The sequence below is a fragment of the Dermacentor silvarum genome, chromosome 9 (assembly GCF_013339745.2).
Source record: "Dermacentor silvarum isolate Dsil-2018 chromosome 9, BIME_Dsil_1.4, whole genome shotgun sequence".
In the NCBI taxonomy this organism is placed as follows: Eukaryota; Metazoa; Arthropoda; class Arachnida; order Ixodida; family Ixodidae; genus Dermacentor; species Dermacentor silvarum.
In genome coordinates, this window is record NC_051162.1 from 797,253 (window position 1) to 816,156 (window position 18,904).

Sequence of the window (18,904 nt, forward strand, 5' to 3'; positions counted from 1 at the left end):
GGTCGGCAGTCACAGTTCTGTCGGCATTATCTACGTTTTGGTCAGCGTCTTCCTTTCTCGGCAACAATGGGGGATTTTCGGCAATTCGAGGACTTGCAATCTTCCCCCTTGGGGTCGCTACTTTCAGTTTCCCTGCCATGGGCTAGGAGAAAGACCTCTGACGACGTCAGCAAAAGTGCGGCGAGGCGAAACGTGCTGCAGACGGTGAGCGCAACAGGAGATTAGAAGAGCTAACTTGCCGGCCAGTGCGGCTGTCGTTGAAGGGGATACGGTTTCATCAGCCAGTCAGCGCGTAGTGGCATATGGGCCGCAATCAGACGATCGTACTGTTGGTACCGCTGCTGCAGCGCCCGCTCAATTGCTGTGGCCTGTTTAATGAACTCGTCCACTGTTGTCGGCGGATGACGCCCAAGGCCAACGAACAGCTGCTCCTTGACACCACGCATGAGATGACTGAGCTTTTTAGCCTCCGGCATGTTGGGATCTGCGCGGCGAAACAAACTCGCCATGTTTTGTTTCGCGCCATCATTCGCACCGACGACCGGGCTGTTCCAGAAGGCATCAAGAGGAGATATTCTTATGGTTGGCGCCTCTGTGGTATCGTCTCCTGAGTACGACGCGGGGCAGCTGCTTTCATAATAAATCCCCTGAGCTTTGTGTATCGTGACACTTGTGGAGGCACGGGGTAAATGATGATCGGCACTCCTACGAGCAGCCCTGCATCTAGCCCAACAAGACGTCGAGAGGCCTGTTCGCCGCACGAGCCGCCGTCTGCCCCGAATTTGGTGTCTTGCAAACATCGGCACCCAGCAATGGCACTTTCAAGCACCCCGGTCTTTGTCGGTGCGCACTTGCGCACCTATAGCGACGCGGCAATATAATCATCACCGAATCATTTCAACTATGCATGCCGACATTTTCTGTAGCGTCGGCGCTTGGCTGACCCCTACCTTTGCTTTTATTCGATAGCAATTATATGGACACTTCTACCGGATTTCTGCCGTCGCCGTCGTCGTCGTCGCCGTGAGGTTCCCTATAGATAAAATCTCCACCGCGCGCCGTATGCCCGAGCGCAAGTGTGCGGGGACGCGCGCTATCACGGAGAGCGAACGCACTCAATCACCCACGCGCAAGCAACGAAGCGGGAAGCCAGCGCCGGAGGGAGCGCGGGGGGGGGGGGGGGGCGCTTTTCTACGCTGCCAACAACCGCGCTCGTCGCTCGTCCGCACCGTCTTTTATCTCCACACGGCTCTGACCTTTATGCGCCGTGCATTCGCCGCTCAGTTTCCGTTGCAGCGATAGACCGCACGTACCTTCGCCCGCTGCGGCGTATACACGCTCGCTGCCAGCGTTTTGACAGTCGTTGTCTGCAGTCATTCAGTGTGATCTATTCATGTTTGTTTATGCGCGCTCACACCACGTTTGTTCATTCAGTTAGTAATAGTCGGGCCACATTTTCCAACGCACGCTACACATGCAATGCTGCCCGGATCGGCAGTGCAGCACTACAGGTGTGTCCCTTCGCACGCGCTGCCCACGGGAAGCGCTTCTCATCAACACCACCGTTTCACACGCGCCTTCTCGTGGTCATCGAGTCTCTCTTCATGTCGGTCTACTTACGCCGCAGCACACCTGCTTATTTAATCAGCTCATGTTTACTACAATTCATATTGCTACCAAAGCCGCTCACCTTACTTCGTATGACATTGCTGTGTTGCTATCGCATTCATTGCTTCGCCCTTAGGGCGAAACTGACATTTTTTACCCTGCTGACCTCACCTGGGGCACCCTGTTGACATCATGACGCGCGAAGGAATCACCGGAAAGGTCAGCAAAGAAGCATGGGATTGTTTGGAATTTGTGGCGCTCCCGCATTCCCGCAGAGATGGCCACGGCATTCTCTAAACGTCGCGTGCGTTTGATTCAAATGGTCGAAATATGCGAGAGATTTAGCAGATTACGATGTTGGGCTAGTTGGTGCATAGCTAAAGCAGGGTGTGTGACGCAACCTTAAATTACTGCAAGAAATAGACAGAAAAAGAGCCAAACTCGCAACTAATTTTATTCTAGGAAGCACCCAAAAAATGTTCGAGTTTGTGTAGCGCTTCTTTAAGCCTGCAGCCCGATGCCGCGAAGAATTTCTTTAAAGTTAAAAAGCACCCCTCGCATGTGCAAACCGGACACGGAAGCAGCAAGAAAGAGAAACGCTGTTATTCCACATTGTCATGGAATATATCGTGTTACGGTTTCCGACGCCGCCTTGGCAAGGTCAAGCGACTCACCTTGCGAGCTGCGACCGACGCCGAGCTGTCCTTGTCTGCTCAAAAAGCGAGATGGCAGCATAGATCAGCGACGGCGTGTGCACCAAAGCATGCTGTACACGAGACAGTCTTGCCTCATCGGGTACCATGGCAAAAATGCACGCCGGGTGACAAAAGATACACCTCCGCTGCATGACGTTTTGGAGCCATCACTTGGTCTGCATGAGAGCCTCTTTCAAATCAGGCGAGGCATAAAGCTAATTCAGCCCGAAGTCAAGTAACGTTTTCTATTGCTGGATCGCACAATGCACTGGAGGATTCAGCAACAGCTTTACCAGTTAAATCCCCCCATGCCTTGTTTTATATCGTTGCAATGACGGGACCACGTAAGCTACCTTGAGCTCTAGCCAAGCGGAGTAGAAAGGTACCAAACGACTGTGTGACGACAGTCATGTATTTTGTCTGCCTCCTGACATCAGGTTTTGTAGGCTCAGCTCACTCAGTGAAAAGAAACATCACCGGAAGCTTGCGCGATGAGGCGAATATGACACGATATTCGGTGTTCTAAACGTGCCACAATAGATGCATTAAGAATGGGAACAAGTCAATCGCAGGTGCTGCTGGCGGCTCGTCCTGCCTGTGAAATTAATAGTACTGTTTATGAGAAATGAGCACCGCACCGGGAATGCGTTGGAATGTTCAGGACAATAGCGGGTAAGTCGGAGAAAATAGGTGTTCATCGCCTGAGTTTGCCTACAAGAGTTAGGTTGAAGCTTGAAGGCCAACGTGAACGTAATAAATTCGGCCTACCGGCGGGCACTCCCGCTGGGTGCTTGAAGTATTGTTGTGGCCCCTAAATCACGGTGACATGTCGCGATGTCAGAGCAGTGAATTCACACCTTTTCTGAGTATTGTTACAAATTTTTCAGCATCAGTATTAGTTGGAAGCCCGTTGAGAAACTTGGCGCTGACTTATACGGGCAAATAAATATCCAATCGGTTTCATTGTTTTTTATTATTTTATTTGCCACTCAGTAAGTGCAGTACAACATAGGCTCATTCATATTTCAATTTAAAACTGAAGCAACGTAACCAATTCTTTTTTTTCAGCGATATCTAAAATGAACGACTAAGACAGAATATTGAAAACTGCCACGAATAAAACACGAGCCAGTTTGCACAAGGCTAGACAAGGTTGGCATCCTTAGCCAACTGGTAGAAAACCGACGTCTCCTGCTTCAGGAGGTCACGCGGTGCATCGAACTCCACGATGTGTCCACGGTCCAGGACCATGATCCTGCAAGACGACGATGCAGCGTTACACGTGCGCACTCGACGCCAAAATGTTAGCCTTACACAGATCTGGGAGCTACCTTTGTTGCAATTTTATTTACTGCAGATTCAAACCACCACTGTGATTGCGAGCAAAACTGCCTTTTTTTTTTTTTCATTGGGTGCTCACCAACGGTTTTCCGTTGGTCTCGCTTTGTGCACTATTGAGGTGCAACACCACTGCCTCCGCGCTGGCAGGAGACGCAGGGTCGTGTCAAACACCGTGCTTGTCAGTGCGTCACCTTCGGGCGAAGCTGGATCGCAACACGGCCTCAGTGTCACAACACCATAGCCACTACGGCGGCCAATGCAGAAACAAAACACTTACACGGGCTTTTTCGTCCCGTGCACATTTGCAATCACAGCCGAGTAAATTATTGGCATGGACAAACCTTCATTGCTATCGGAGCTCAGTTCTGTACAGGAACCGTCGCGCCAATTAACCACAAATAAATCAGGCCTCCATGCTTCTCACTCAGCGAGAAGTGCGTTTCTTTTACAGAAAATATCACCGCTGTTAGAATTTTACTTGGACTACATATGAGAAGAGTCGGACGAGGTCATGGTCACGCGTTGGCCTGTCGCCTAGGCAATCCTTTTTTTATTATTTGCGTCCGTTTGGCCTGCCGGTGCGACGAGAACGAGAAGCGACGAAGGGGAGACAGCTGGGCTTAGGAGACGCCAAGGTGCTTGCAGTCTTTACGCTGCAGCCTCTGCGGTGAGAAACTGAACGAGAGAATTGGCGGAAACGCATGTCCAGTCTATTGAGTCATGCTTTATTCGCCCAATCTCTGTGCTGGGGTTGTGGTACAAAAAACTAGGCGTTATTTTCGGTACTCGAACACCAACATACCAAGTCGTATGGCATTGCGCACTTGCTAGACTGTTGCTAGCAAACTTGTTCCGTGCACTAGACTGCAATTATAAAGTGCGTCTTCTGCCCTTTACAGCACATGTCATTGTCAAGAGATTCAGTAAATGAGAAATATTCCGGAAGAAAAAACGTGAAGCTCAAGACAGAACATTATCCACAGGAAAATATCGGTCAAGTTTGTTTGGAAAACTATTCACCGGAAAGAGAATTATTGGGTGGAAATAAAACCCGAAAAAGAATAAGGAACCTTTGGAATCTAAAACAAGGCGCAGTTTCTGCCTCAAAGGCGAACCGTTTGTAGCGATAGCAAAAAAAAAATTTAACTACACCAAGATGCATACTTTCATAGGCCATGTAAACTGCAGTAAACATGCGCTTACTAATTAAATTATCAAGCATGGTGTCACGTGCGCAGACCAACATGAACAGATCACAGTCCATGACCGCAAACATTCGCATTCACAACGTTGGTTTGATTTGAACGTTGGTTGAGTTGGTTTGCACAAGCAGCGAACTCCGCATGCTGTGTCACTTGAAAGCATCTCCTAAACTTGCGATTACACGGCATCCAACACTAAGCCCGCTGTAAGACCACGCAATTAAAGCCACCAGACATCTCGGCTGGCCCAAACTTTTACCTGCCACAGATGACCTCCAAGGTGCGCAGGACGAGTATGCGCTGAGCCGCGTCATGTGCAGCCACAGCCGGGATAGAGGAGGACCCTCGCTACCTGCCCTTCGCGCGCGCTTGAACAGTGGGTGCGAATCAAGCTACCATCCTTCTCTGCTCACCCCTTCACGCTTTTCCTCTTACCCGCAGCAATCGGGGCGCATGGCGCGATCTTGCCACACTGACTTTATACATCACGGTGACGCAGACTGTGACAATTGCCTGGAGTGTCCATATAAATGGCAATAAAACAAGAAAAGCTGAAAGCAGTTAACCTATTAACGTAATATTCCGTCATAGTCGAGAACAATGCCTTCCTGCATCCTGCGAACACTATTCGCTCGCCACACCATCAGTTTTGCTCATTATGGCCGTTTTTCGCGTATTAATGGTGTTTTTCTGTTCGCTTGCGCAAAGTGGTCATGACGTCATTTCCTCTTGATACCAAATGATAGTTGGCTTGAGGCCAAGTATACCTGATCCCATACGTATCTTGAGGTTAATGTCCATCGATGCTTTAACCGAACGAACCAACATGATCGGCCTCGTTTCCTTGCTCACAAATAGTATAGCAGTAAACACCAGGGCTGTTCTGCAGATCGCTGCAGGCTCTTAACTTGCAATCGGTTTAGATATGCTCGGACACAAGAAGGAAGCGCACAAGCACCGGAGCTGTTCCCATTGCCGGACTTGTGATTACCACCAGCTTACCTGTCGTAGTCGAGGACAGTGTTGAGCCGGTGTGCGATTGTTATGATGGTGCAGTCGGAGAACTCCCGGCGTATGGTGGCCTGGATGAGATCATCCGTCTCCATATCCACAGCAGCTGTGGCCTCGTCTAGGATGAGGATGCGAGACTTGCGAAGCAGAGCTCGCGCAAGGCACACCAGCTGTCGCTGACCGACACTGCAATACAAGAAAACGGTAGAATGTTTTCTCTCTGTCTCTTATTTAGAAGATTCACGAGGGCCCATTTCTGAAGAATAATGCCACCTTGTCAGAACAGGTCTACGGTGGTCTTTGAAGAGTATCAGGACACCGCTCTGTCCCGCGCCACACACGGTTCACGTGACATCTGCTGCGTCGCCACCACCACCTGAATACAGGCAACAAAGCTTAACGACTTGGTATATCGAGTATTAGTGCTCGTGGTGGGATAGAAGTGTGCCACTGCAAATTGTCAGCACCTAGTTCATTTCCCTGCTGCTGGCTGTAGTATTTTTCTCACCCATTGTAAAGTGTTTTGTCGAGCCCTGCAGACTTCTTGCACGCGTGCTAATTGGCCCAGGTATCTTACATTGTCACCATAAATCCCGCGCAATATCCCCGCAGTTGTGACATGTTTCTTCCTAATCAAACATTTTTAACGCTAATGCTTTAGTGTACGGACTGAGTGGCGTGGTCGCAGTATATCTCAACATAATTTTTTTAACATTACATTACTCGAGATGTATAAGTACTTCCAAGAAGTTACCGGAGAAGCTACATTATTATTTCACTGATTCTTTGCAGCCCGGCTTTTATTGCAATTTTCTTTAGGTGTGCGAGGCTGTTACTCGCAATTATCGAGACACGAAAATCATTTCTCCCGCTTCTCACAAGATCGCACAAGGTCAATTCCTTCTTAGCACGTAATCTCACCCCGTTTCAGCAAACCTTTATCACGATTGAACTTTTACTTCTCATGCAAGATGGTGATATTTTCTTGTAAGTCAACTACGCCGCAAACTATTTTGAGAGGTTTGTATTTGGTGCGAGCCTTTTTCTATATTGCAGTGTATTTACGTCGTTATTTGAAGGCATTCGTGGAAAGAAAGTGAGGTTAAAGCCGAGCGCGTTCCGAGATAGTCGACAAAATGTTAAAAAAGGTTTGAAACACTAATGAACCATTTACGGCAGATGACTGCAAACTACTGCCAAACGATAGTTGTTCACCCATACACGTTCATGTGCCGAGGGCATTTCACTTAGCACTAGCGAGTAGTGCTTATCTACCATGCGATGTTATGAAAACTAACACAATGAACCTTTAAGCTAGTGAGGCTGCTTCGTTCTGCCGAAACTTTTTGGTTCACTTGTTTTCGCCGTTTAACATCGCGCAGTCAGTTTTCGCACCTGATATTTTCACCGCCTTCAGTGATGTTGTGCTCGAGACCTTTCTCCAGGCCAGCCACGTATTCCTTGAGGTGAGAGTGTTCGAGTGCTCGCCACAGCTCGTCATCGGTCAACTTGTCGAAGGGATCCAGGTTTGAGCGAAGAGTGCCACTGAACAGCACTGGGTCCTGACAGTAGAACGAAATCGGTTATGCTGAAAGCAGTAAACGGTGGAAGTATGCAGTGACATTTAATCCTTGTGAACAGTGCCAAAGTGCGCGAGCCCTTAAGTACGTCGAGACACCAAGGCTTGGTGAAGCACTGTGCAAGCGGAAATCACATTCTCGGTGTACCTCCTGCGCTTATAGTTTTATGGCCCTGTTTATTGCTTATCTAACGGCAGAGCAAAAGTGGGCGACGTTGTACCGTCATTGTATAAAATGACATCGCCTCGCATGTATCCGTATCTCAGCATATACAAAATGATTTTCACGTAAAAGTGCGCATATAACAAGCAAGGCATTCTGCGCGCTTTTCGGGGCGTGACAATAATGGCACGCGTTGATCGTTCTTCACCGGCTAATCAATTATCGCTCGGCGAAAACGCGCCGACATGTATCGGCACTTGCCCGAATGTTGTCGGCGATTCAATACCGAGAGAATCGTGCCTAATCACGAATAGTGGTGTACATTCTGGAACGAGCACCGGCGATTACATTAGAATGTGCGATGAGTCACGCATAAATAGCCGACCAGCTTCACCCATCGATAAGGTTTCTACGATCGTGCTCGGCCGCTATGCAAGTTATTTTTTTCCGGAAGCAAGTTCTGCCCGATAAACAATTGACTCTCAAGTTACGCCTTTGGCAGCGCCTTACTCTTCATCGTCGCGACAATGCTGACAACGTGGAAGAGCAGGAAACAAATTTATAATTCGTTGAATCGGGCACAAGGCTCTTGTTTTCAAAGCACTAATGCGCAAATAACATGTGGTAAGTGCGCTTATCAATGACAATTCATGAGAATAAAGAATGGTATGAACAATTAAGGAAATTTTTGCCGATCGACAGAAAACTTGTACGACAAATACATACAAGTGGAGGCACATGGGCAAATATGTACAACTCGGCTGGAACAAATAAAATACAGCGAAAGCAAACAACCATAACACTTACGTATATAAACACACCGAGTGGCGCATGCAGCGCAAGCTCCGAAGACGTCGCTCAACCATCTCGTCGGACATAACGAAAGGATTTCCACACTTATCACCTGGAACATCTTGCGTGAACATGGTCCTCCAGTCTTTGGTTAAATGGACTTGATTAGCTATAAACACCTCAACAATTTTAGTATACTGAATTCCATACCAATGAGTTTTTTTTTTTTTTTCTGAAGAGCCGTTGACTAACGGTTTTATGGTGCAGTGTACACAGCTCTTATATAACGAGGTTACATGTGGGTCGCCTTTCCTGGCTTAGTCTGTTTTTCTCGTGTTTACAATAATTGTTTGTAGACTTAGCCCTTGTGTTTGAGACATGTGTATGCGTATTTCTCAACTGCGTATTGAGATAACCGGCCCTTATGTAGCCTACCTTCCCATTGGGGTGCAGTTATTAAACAAGAACAAAACGGAACACTAATCGGAGAAAGTCTATAGGCAGGCGAAGTACTGTAACTATGAACAGGCTTTATCTGAAGAAACGAGCTAAATGATAAAAAGAAAACCTCCAGGTGAATGTTTCTATTGCATTTACGCAAACTTGCCTGGGGAATAATTGTCAGCTTGGAGCGAAGGTCGTACAGGCCAAGGTAGGATATGTCTACGCCGTCAATGCAGATGGCGCCTCCTGCCGCCTCGATGAGCCGGAACAATGACAGCGTAAGCGAAGACTTCCCAGCACCAGTTCGTCCAACGATGCCGATCTGTAAGGAGAAAGCACGTTCAACGAGTACTCTGCTGTTCCTGCTTCTCGGCAGCTCCTTGAAGCATTACCAGTACGTTTCAGATCAAGCCTGCATGACTCAGTATGAGTAGCACGAGGGCAACTTCATGAAGCCACCACTACCCGCATATATTGGCTCGTGTTACTGAATCAATGACAGTAAGCGTTAACCCGTATAAAAATGACTACTGATTTCCCATTGATATATTGTTGGGTAACGGTTGAATGTACGGACTTTCAACAAAATTTCAAAAGTCATGAGTTCGCTCAGCAGTTGCACAATGATATTGCAAATACGCTGAGAAGCTAATTGATTGGGTAATTTGTGTTGATTTTCGTAGTTGCGTTTCGTTGTGTAGCAGTTTAGTCCAGCATATAATTAGCACTCACATATGAAGGCGGCATTTGAAAATTTTATTGCGAAGGATTCTTAGCCTCATTCTTGTCACGTTGTGGTAGGTAGGTAGCTCCTCGTTTCGGCTCACTTTCATAAAAATTTGGAGGACGCTTAAACTTCGCCTTTAAGAGTGGAACGCGATAGCGTTATCGGGCTCCGTTCACATCACATTTTTCTTTATGAGTGGCTTCACTGCAACACAACGTAGGAAAGCCAGCTTACAAAGACCAAGCTTACACTGATCCCCTTAAAGGCGGCTTCACTTTTAAACACAAATGCATTGCTGGGGAGACATTTTACAGGGCAATTTAAGCCGTCTTATATCAAAATGTGAAGGCCCTAGGACCTTTTTTTATTATTTTAGTAATTCTTTGCTATTGCCCCGAGGCGCGCGCGTGTCCAAAATTTAAAAAGTATTGGTTTTCAACATTCCCCTCAATGTTGCCTACAACCAAAGTAAAGCCAAACGCCATCACAATTGGAGGACGCTTAAGCTTCGCCTTTAAGAGTGGAACGCGATAGCATCTAAAGATCCCAGGCTACTTATCAGGTTTTTTACACGTATATTCAAATTACAATCCAACGCTATGACGCCTGTAGGTTGTGGATAAGTCGTACTTTCCGATTTTTCTGACTGCTGTTACTTTGAGAAATTCAATTTTTGTTCACTAACTCCTTGCGCCAAGCGGAGGGCCATGTGGTCGGTCGGGGTGCTTCGGCATGATTATTTCCGCCAGACGCCGACGCTTTAACGCCGACGCCGCAGCCAACGCCGGATTTTCTGCGATACGGGGTCCTTAACGCTACCGCGTTAAAAAAAATGTCACAGTTTCGCCCTAAGGGCGAAGCAATGAATGCGATAGCAACACAGCAATGTCATACGAAGTAAGGTGAGCGGCTTTGGTAGCAATATGAATTGTAGTAAACATGAGCTGATTAAGTAAACAGGTGTGCTGCGGCGTAAGTAGACCGACTTGAAGAGAGTGGATGACCACGAGAAGGCGCGTGTGAAACGGTGGCGTTGATGAGAAGCGCTTCCCGTGGGCAGCGCGTGCGAAGGGACACACCTGTAGTGCTGCACTGCCGATCCGGGCAGCATTGCATGTGTAGCGTGCGTTGGAAAATGTGGCCCGACTATTACTAACTGAATGAACAAGCGTGGTGTGAGCGCGCACAAACAAACATGAATAGATCACACTGAATGACTGCAGACAACGACTGTCAAAACGCTGGCAGCGAGCCCATATACGCCGCAGCGGGCGAAGGTACGTGCGGTCTATCGCTTCAACGGAAACTGAGCGGCGAATGCACGGCGCATAAAGGTCAGAGCCATGTGGAGATAAGAGACGGTGCGGACGAGCGACGAGCGCGGTGTTGGCAGCGTAGAAGTGCCCCCCCCCCCCCGCGCTCCCTCCGGCGCTGGCTTCCCGCTTCCTTGCTTGCTCGTGGATGATTGAGTGCGTTCGCTCTCCGTGATAGCGCGCGTCCCCGCACGCTTCCGCTCGGGCATACGGCGCGCGGCGGAGATTTTATCTCACGGCGACGGAACCTCACGGCGACGGCAGAAATCCGGTAGAAGTGTCCATATATTTGCTATCGCAATAAAAGAAAATAATGTGTGACCCACGGTGGCATCGAACGTTGGGCGTCGAGCACAGCAGCCCGGTGCTCTAACCTCCAGGCCACGACCGCACGCATACGTCTTTGTTCCAAAGTCAGTCAGCTCTTTGAAACGCTCGGTGCCCCATGTCACTGCATCTTTTGCGACAGCTCGCGCTTTGAGGCGCCACACTGTACTATGTCCGGGACCAGCACACTTTCGTAGCCGTTTATAGTAGAAACAGCGACGTTGAACCAGCTTCGTGATCGCCCACAAGCTCATAATTTTTTAAGACTTGTTCGCCGGCGTACAAACTGCATCGTAGTTTCAACATACGCCAGATGGCATAGCCATAGGTGCGATGGAAAATGCGCACGTTTTAGGAAGCAAAAGAATGCGAAATTCACTGAAACACGACTGCGCGCATGCGGAGTTCCCCAAAAGTAGACACGGCGGCAGCGCGGATGGTGGCGATAACGCAGGCGCCGACAAGCGACGACGCTACCTTTGAGCAGCGTACGCGCTGTGGGAACCGTGGTATGCAAGCGCGCACAGGATGTAATCATACACTTGAGATTAGAATGTACTAGACAATGGTCGAGTCGGCCGAACGGCGCTCTCCCTCTGAGGCGCCGCGTGTGGAAAAATTGTGCGAGGGCGCTGCGAGCGAACTCGATTTAGGGTGCCTCGATGCCAGCGTCGCCGTTCAGGGTGGTGCCATCCTTTGACCGCACCCGCGCCGCCGCTTTCTCGCTACGACGCCATCTTGAGTCACAGCGAGCGGTTGCGAGTGCTTGGTGCCGGTGCTTAGTTCGAGACAGTGCGCGCGGATGCTTCGCTGACGCTTCTACTTGCTGGACAGTGTTCAGCCGCATGAATGACAAGCTTGTCAAGTGCATCGAATCGACATGACGGGCTGTTGTGTTCCCAAGTGCACCGGATCGACGCGTAAAGGGCTTCGTTGTTTACGCTTCCCCCGGGACCCAGAGCGAAGGAAGAGATGGGAAGCCCAAGTAAAGCGGTATCACTGGAAGGCAACGGATAGCTCCTACATTTGCGAGGTAAGTGTCAAGAAAGTTTAGACTATCGCATCGTGTTTTTTCATAAATAAGAAAGTATTCTGTGATCCTCGCTCACGTACCTACGTTCGCTCACGAACTAAGCACTGCACCGATGCTGTCTGAGTAGCCTATGGTTGGCGAGCACGCGTCGCATAGGCTTTTGCCGTTTTGATCAGCGCAGTCTATGTGAGTACTACCCTTACTTTAAGAAGTGACGGAAATGCTTCGCCGCGAAATAGCCTTACATTAGCTACAAATCGTCATGTAAACCACCTATTTTACTTTTTCACGGGAAGCACACATCGTGTGTCTCTTGTTTCTTTTTTTTCAGTTTCTTTTTTCGCTACTGGTTATTTGGGACTAAAGAACGCAGTGCTTCTTCTGGGGAGAGCGGCTGTTGTGTACGTGGCAAGCGAAGCATTGTGATTTTCTCTATTCTCAGCAGATATCTTGCGGATCTCAGGTTGTTACGTTATATAGCAGATTTTTTAGACGAATATATTTGTAGTGTGGGGCTCGTAAGCCGATGGTCATTCGTGCTCATTCCCGATCGTAGTGGGTACTGTGACGGTCTTTAAATGCCTGTGCACGTATGCCCAGGTGTAGTAGAGTTAAGGGGCATCATGGGACCAAAATGTTTCGGCGCTTTCTGGCATGGTGTCTGTTGTAGCCTGTGCATTTCTTCGAAACGTGTGAAGCGAGGTAATACAGCATTACTTCTGCGAAAATTTATTTTTAAGCACTGTAATGGGTTCACTGTATTTACAAGGCAACTTTTCATATCAATAATCGCTTTTGTTGTTTTACTTGTACTTAGAAACACTTTGAAGAGGACCAGTACGAGGGAAATCGACAGGATGGGCGCCGTCTGTTAAAGTCAACAGCCCTACATCATCATGGACTAAATTTTCGAAGTGAAAAACATTGCTAATCTGTATTTGACTGTCTTAGTTTCATTTACGGTTTTTGTATGCGATATGTATGCGGTGTTGTTTAATTTCTCAATATAGTTATCAGTGTTCTAATGGTTATTTAGAAAATGTTCTGTACTCGCCATCGATGTGTTTGGCTGATGCGACGTATTCGATGGTAGGTGATGTATTCTGGCTGGATATCTGATTAATATTACCCGCGGTTGCGTTTTCTTGTTTGCATTCTTGTTTTCGATTTATATTGTGTGTAATAAGGTTGATGTACTCACTTGAACCCCCCCCCCCATGTAATGAATAAATTAAAAAAACTCTCCCTATCCCGAATTGTGTGTGTCGAGCCTACCTTGCGAATTTTTTTTTCTCTCGTCTTTCAACATAACCTTCAGGCGCCACACAGTACATATAATTTTTCATGTACATATCTCTTTAGGGTTACAGAATGGATACCAAGAGAAGGGAAGCGCAGTCGAGGACGGCAGAAAGTCAGGTGGGATGATGAGGTTAGGAAATTCGCAGGCGCAAGTTGGAATACGCTAGCGCAAGACAGGGGTAATTGGAGATCGCAGGGAGAGGCCTTCGTCCTGCAGTGGACATAAATATAGGCTGATGATGATGATGATGATGATGATCTCTTTCATGATTGATTGTACTAGACATTATAAGTAAATGTATTTTGTGCATCGTTTGGTTTCTTGTGTGTACTACGCAAGATTGACACGACAAGTTACATGTTTCTCTACAGCACTAACTAAACCTTATTTTCACATCGCGGTTATTTTTACACCAGCTTAATCCTGTCAGCACAAAGTTTTGTGGGCAAAAAAAGCAAAATTGCGCGTAGATATTGTCAAATAATTGCAACGAACGCGAAGAGCACGCGCAACGCAAGGGAAACTAACCGCCGTGCGCGAGTGGCTGGCTACGGTAAAGGAGTCGTGACGTGTAAACCAAAATACAACAGCGAAGGGTGTCGCAAACCTTATATACCAAGCATCGAAGTGCAAAAAATAGTGAGTATTTCGAACATACACACGGGATATTAAATGTAAATTGAATTAGGCAACTTGGGGCATGTTCCCGGCGCAATACATTTACGTCTTGGTCCTTCGACGAGTTAACGGCTATTGGTTATAAAGATGTGCAGATGCGATACCGATAAAAAAATCCTCATCAAGGCAAAGCACTTGGAAGTGCGCCGCGAGTAACACTATGAACGCAAGCGTAGCTGAGTCTCAGCTCGTGTGACTCAATATGGAGGCGCCAGCGGGGTTGTCTCCACCCTGGACGGCGGCGCTGGGCATCGAGACACCCTAACTCGATTGGGGAGGAGACGCACTCCGCGGCATATTCAACGTACTTTCGCTGCGGGCGCCGAGGCAGATTGCGCATAGTACTGTTAAAATAGTGCTTTATTTCTACAGCAAATTTATGTTTACACCATTTTGCCAAACATATATTTGAGGCATGGATTATACAATGCGACGTCTTCCATTTTGTTGTTGTCAAGCGCGTCGTCTGCTAGCGATCGCGCGTTCGCTACGCGGACGCTGGCGGATGCCCAGTTTTTTTCGCAGAACGTCTGTGCAGAACATTTTAAATGAGAAGCATTTCTTGCCGAACATTTGCCACTTTGACAGTATCTATCTATCTAGCTGCCTACGTCTTGGTATTTTCATGGTCGTATCGTTAATTTGGTAATTACCAAAATTGGCATATTATGACAAGAATATGACGAACATAAATGATAAGTCATGACATGATTATCCTGACAAGTGTGTCATGTAAGTGATGAAACAGCTGCATACGTCTTGGCCCTCTCATGGTCGTTTCATTAACTTGGTAAGTACAAAAATTAGCATAGTATGACAACAGTGTAGATCGAACATAAATGATAGGCCATGACATCAATTTCATCACTTGCGTGTCATGTAGGTCATAAAACAGCCGCCTAAAATGACAATGACTCAGCGAAAAAAACACTAACACTCAAAAACCACTGAAATGGGTTTGGACGTGGGTACTAAGTGAAGGCAACACTAAAGGATGGTGCTAGAAGTCATAGTCACAAGCATGACTAAAGATGACAATGACTCAGCGAAAAAAGATTCCCCCAAAAACCACCGAAATGGTTTCTGACGTGGGTGAAGAAAAGGAAATGAAGTGAAGGAAATACTAAAGGATGATGGTACAAGTGATAGTTATGAGAATGACTCAGCAAAGATGGCAATTACTCAGCAAAAAAGATTACCACTCCAGAATAACTGAAATGGGTTTGGACGTGGGTACTAAGGGAAGGAAACACTAAATGATGATGGCAGAAGTCATAGTCATGAGTATGACTCTGTAAAGCCCGACCCTCATAGAACGAATTTCCGGCGTCCAAGCGGCGAACTTCGTCCGACAGCGGCCGCTCGTCGGCCGGCGTCAAAAATCAGGACGCGCGCCACCGACTTGGAGGGGATAGATATTTTCGCCCGCCGCTGGAAGCGTTCAGCGCGCGGCGACAAGCCCGATCCAATCAGGAGGCAACACTTCCGGCCGTTGCATCATGAGATTGAGTTTACGTAGAACATGGCGGCGGTCCCGGTCGCCCGCTTCGAACTGAATTTGGCGTTGTTTTTGTACAATTCACTTCGTTCGTAGCAAATGACTGCGCAAACGGCTTTTGCTTGTCTCATGCCGCTTCGACGAGAGAGTGTTATGGCTAATCGTGAGGAATTTTAAAGATCGCTTCTCGTTTCGAATGTGCCTAAGTCTAGCGAGAAAAATTTTCTTTGAGATGCGAGCGCCACCTGTCGGTAAAGTTGAGAGATAGGCGCGACGACGGCATATGGCTTCTGAAATGGGAAGATTTCATAGGCTATGGTATACAGCTTGTACTGCTTGTCCGTTTCGCTGCAGACCGGCGGACATGGGAAGTAAAAATACAACGCGCTCCTCGCTTCCATTGTGCTGCCTCTCGCACTTTCCGGACGCACACACACAGAGTTACTTAGGTGCCCTATGTATGCAAAATTCAAAGTGTAATGGAATAGCGTCCCGCGCGTAAACTACGCTATCACTCTATACTAAAACTTTCTGCAAAGTTCGTTAGCGGAACGGTAACGCTACTTCCCTTAACCCCGCTATTACACTTGCGTTAAACTAAAACTGTCTAATGACACTACCCACTGTATCCGCATGGGCACAATGTTGGCAGAGCCAAGCTGTTTCTGCGCTTTCTGGAGGTTGCGAATATCCAAGCGTAAAATGTGGAAGAAATAACTCAAGAAAACTTAAAGAACACCAAATTATGACATTATTAAGCGTCACAACATGCTAAACCTTACTGAGGGTTACATCTAAAAAACAGTAATCTGCTTCACGGCTGGCCACATTTATAGCGGCTCGGCGGCGTTCGCAGCTGGATCGTCGCATGAGGGGCGGTGAGGCGAAAACACGGCGGCGCGTCTCGCTACATTTTTTGACGCGCGAACATCGTCGGGGAAGTTCGCTCCGTGAGGGTCGGGCTTGTAAATAACAATGACTCAGCGAAAAAAGATTCACTCAAAAACCACTGAATGGGGTTCGAACGTGGGTACCAAATGAAGGAAACACCAAAGAACAGTGGTAGAAGTCAGTCAGGATTATGACGCAGCAAAAGTGACAATGATTCAGCGAAAAAAGGTTAACGCTCAAAAACCAATGTGGTACTAAGTGAAGGAAAAGGTTAAAGATTGATGGTTGAAGTCATAGTCATGAGCATGACTTAAGGTTTTCGCCTTAAGGTCTCTTCGGCCTAGCTAAAGGTACTCCTCAGGACTCGTGACATGAATGCCATAACATGCGTGTCATGGAATCATGAAAGAGCCACCTAAGTCTTGGTGCTCTCATGGTCGTTTCGTTAACTTGGTAGTCTCCCCGCACACAGCTTCGCATAACATCGATTCCTACAGGGTGTGGGATCTGCCGGCTTTTTTTTAATGTTTTAGTTGCTTCTGTGCGCCCAAGACTCTTGACGGCCGATACAAAATGTAGTTTTAGCCCGGTGAACTGCTGTTTTTACCACTGTCTTCTAAATATAACTGGTATCTCTGCAACATGAAGCTAGGTACGAAAATTTTATTGCTGATATCGTGGCATTTTACGCGCGCTTCTTGGTGGATACTTCGACCATCAATCTTTAACCTTTGCCTTCACTTAGTACCATATCCGAAACCGTTACATTGGTTTTTGAGCTTTAACCTTTTTTCGCCGAGTCATTGTCACTTTTGCTGAGTCTTGATCATGACTATATATATATATATATATATATATATATATATATATATGTGTATGTGTATATATATATATACATATGTATGTATGTATGTGTACATATATATATACATATGTATGTATGTATGTATGTGTATATATACATATGTATGTATGTATGTATGTATGTGTACATATATATATACATATGTATGTATGTATGTATGTATGTATGTGTATATATATATATACATATGTATGTATGTATGTATGTATGTGTATATATATATGTCTGCGTGCGTGCGTGCGTGCGCGCGTGCGCGTGCGTGTGCGCGCGTGCGCGTGTGTGTGCGCGCGTGCGCGCGTGTGCGCGCGTGTGCGCGCGTGCGTGTGTATGACTTCTACCACTGTCCTTCGGTGTTTGCTTCATTTGGGGTACCCACGTCCAAACCCACTCAGGGACAATGGTCGAATAAAACAATATTAGAGTGAAATTAACCAGGTTTATTAACTGCGTGGCGCGAAGAATGACTAACGTATTTCTAGGTAATTAAATCAAAGGGTACATATACATACATATTCACGATATATATGTAAGGGAAAAAGAACAAATATTCTAAGTGCACTAATTGAAGAAGTGAAATAATCATAGCAGGCATAACCATCGTATATATATATATATATATATATATATATATATATATATATATATATATATACATGCAAGTGTTGATATACGGTAGAACGCCGAATAGTCGTTTCCGTTCGAATGTAACGCATAACAGCACTATTGAAGTATCAAAGGTGAGTGACCGATGCAACTGAGGACTTATTCCGAATTATTGTGCTGCCAGGGAGTCGCGGCTGTTGCGCAGAGGCGCATTTCCTGAGAGAATTAATGCACGAATGTTAATAAGTCCTCCTGAACAAATTCCTAGCTGTCATTCAAAATAAGCGCCCCGTTTTGGGGCAGCCTCTAAATCTGCTAACATGCTTCAAACAAGGAAAACGTTCTTTTACAGTCGCACCACCTTTGCAACCCATTAAAACTGGGTGCCCCATGTGGTACCACACTTCAACGAATGCAACAGATCTGCACATATCTCTACGTGTATGCGAGACATGCCGTTCCTTTAATTCTTTCATTATGGTCGTTATGATAGTGCACTGGATAGCTGAAAGCAGCCGTTCATAATATACAAGCTGCTGAGTCCAGCGGTCATACATTTGGGAACGGTATTACAGTTATGCATGAAATATAGGATAAGCGTTACAGGTTTTTCTCGGAAATCAGACTCGAGAATAATTTATTTTGTTTGCACCCCTAGAAAAAAGCCGAAGAACGCAGTCACCTGCTTCTTTCTTTCTTTTTAATTTAAACAAATTCTTCGGCTTTACGTGGCAAAACCAAGATATGATTATGAGGCACCCTGTTTAGTTCTCACCACCTGGGGTTCTTTACCGTACACCTAAATATATGTACGCGAGTCTTTTTCCATTT

At 46.8% G+C, this 18,904-nt stretch overlaps 1 protein-coding gene across 1 annotated transcript in view; it reads right to left on the bottom strand.

Moving 5' to 3' along the window:
* Positions 1-3,238: 3,238 nt before the first annotated feature.
* The window catches only part of LOC119465096 (ATP-binding cassette sub-family C member 3-like), a 157,044-nt gene continuing 141,378 nt past the window's right edge, over positions 3,239-18,904 (bottom strand). Inside the window, exons 26-29 of the mRNA XM_037725899.2 lie at positions 8,999-9,157; positions 7,253-7,419; positions 5,849-6,043; positions 3,239-3,558 (exon numbers count right to left, since the gene is read on the bottom strand). Of these exons, the coding sequence (XP_037581827.1) occupies positions 3,447-3,558; positions 5,849-6,043; positions 7,253-7,419; positions 8,999-9,157 (633 nt within the window). The 3' untranslated portion in view covers positions 3,239-3,446. The remainder of the gene's footprint in view (positions 3,559-5,848; positions 6,044-7,252; positions 7,420-8,998; positions 9,158-18,904) is intronic.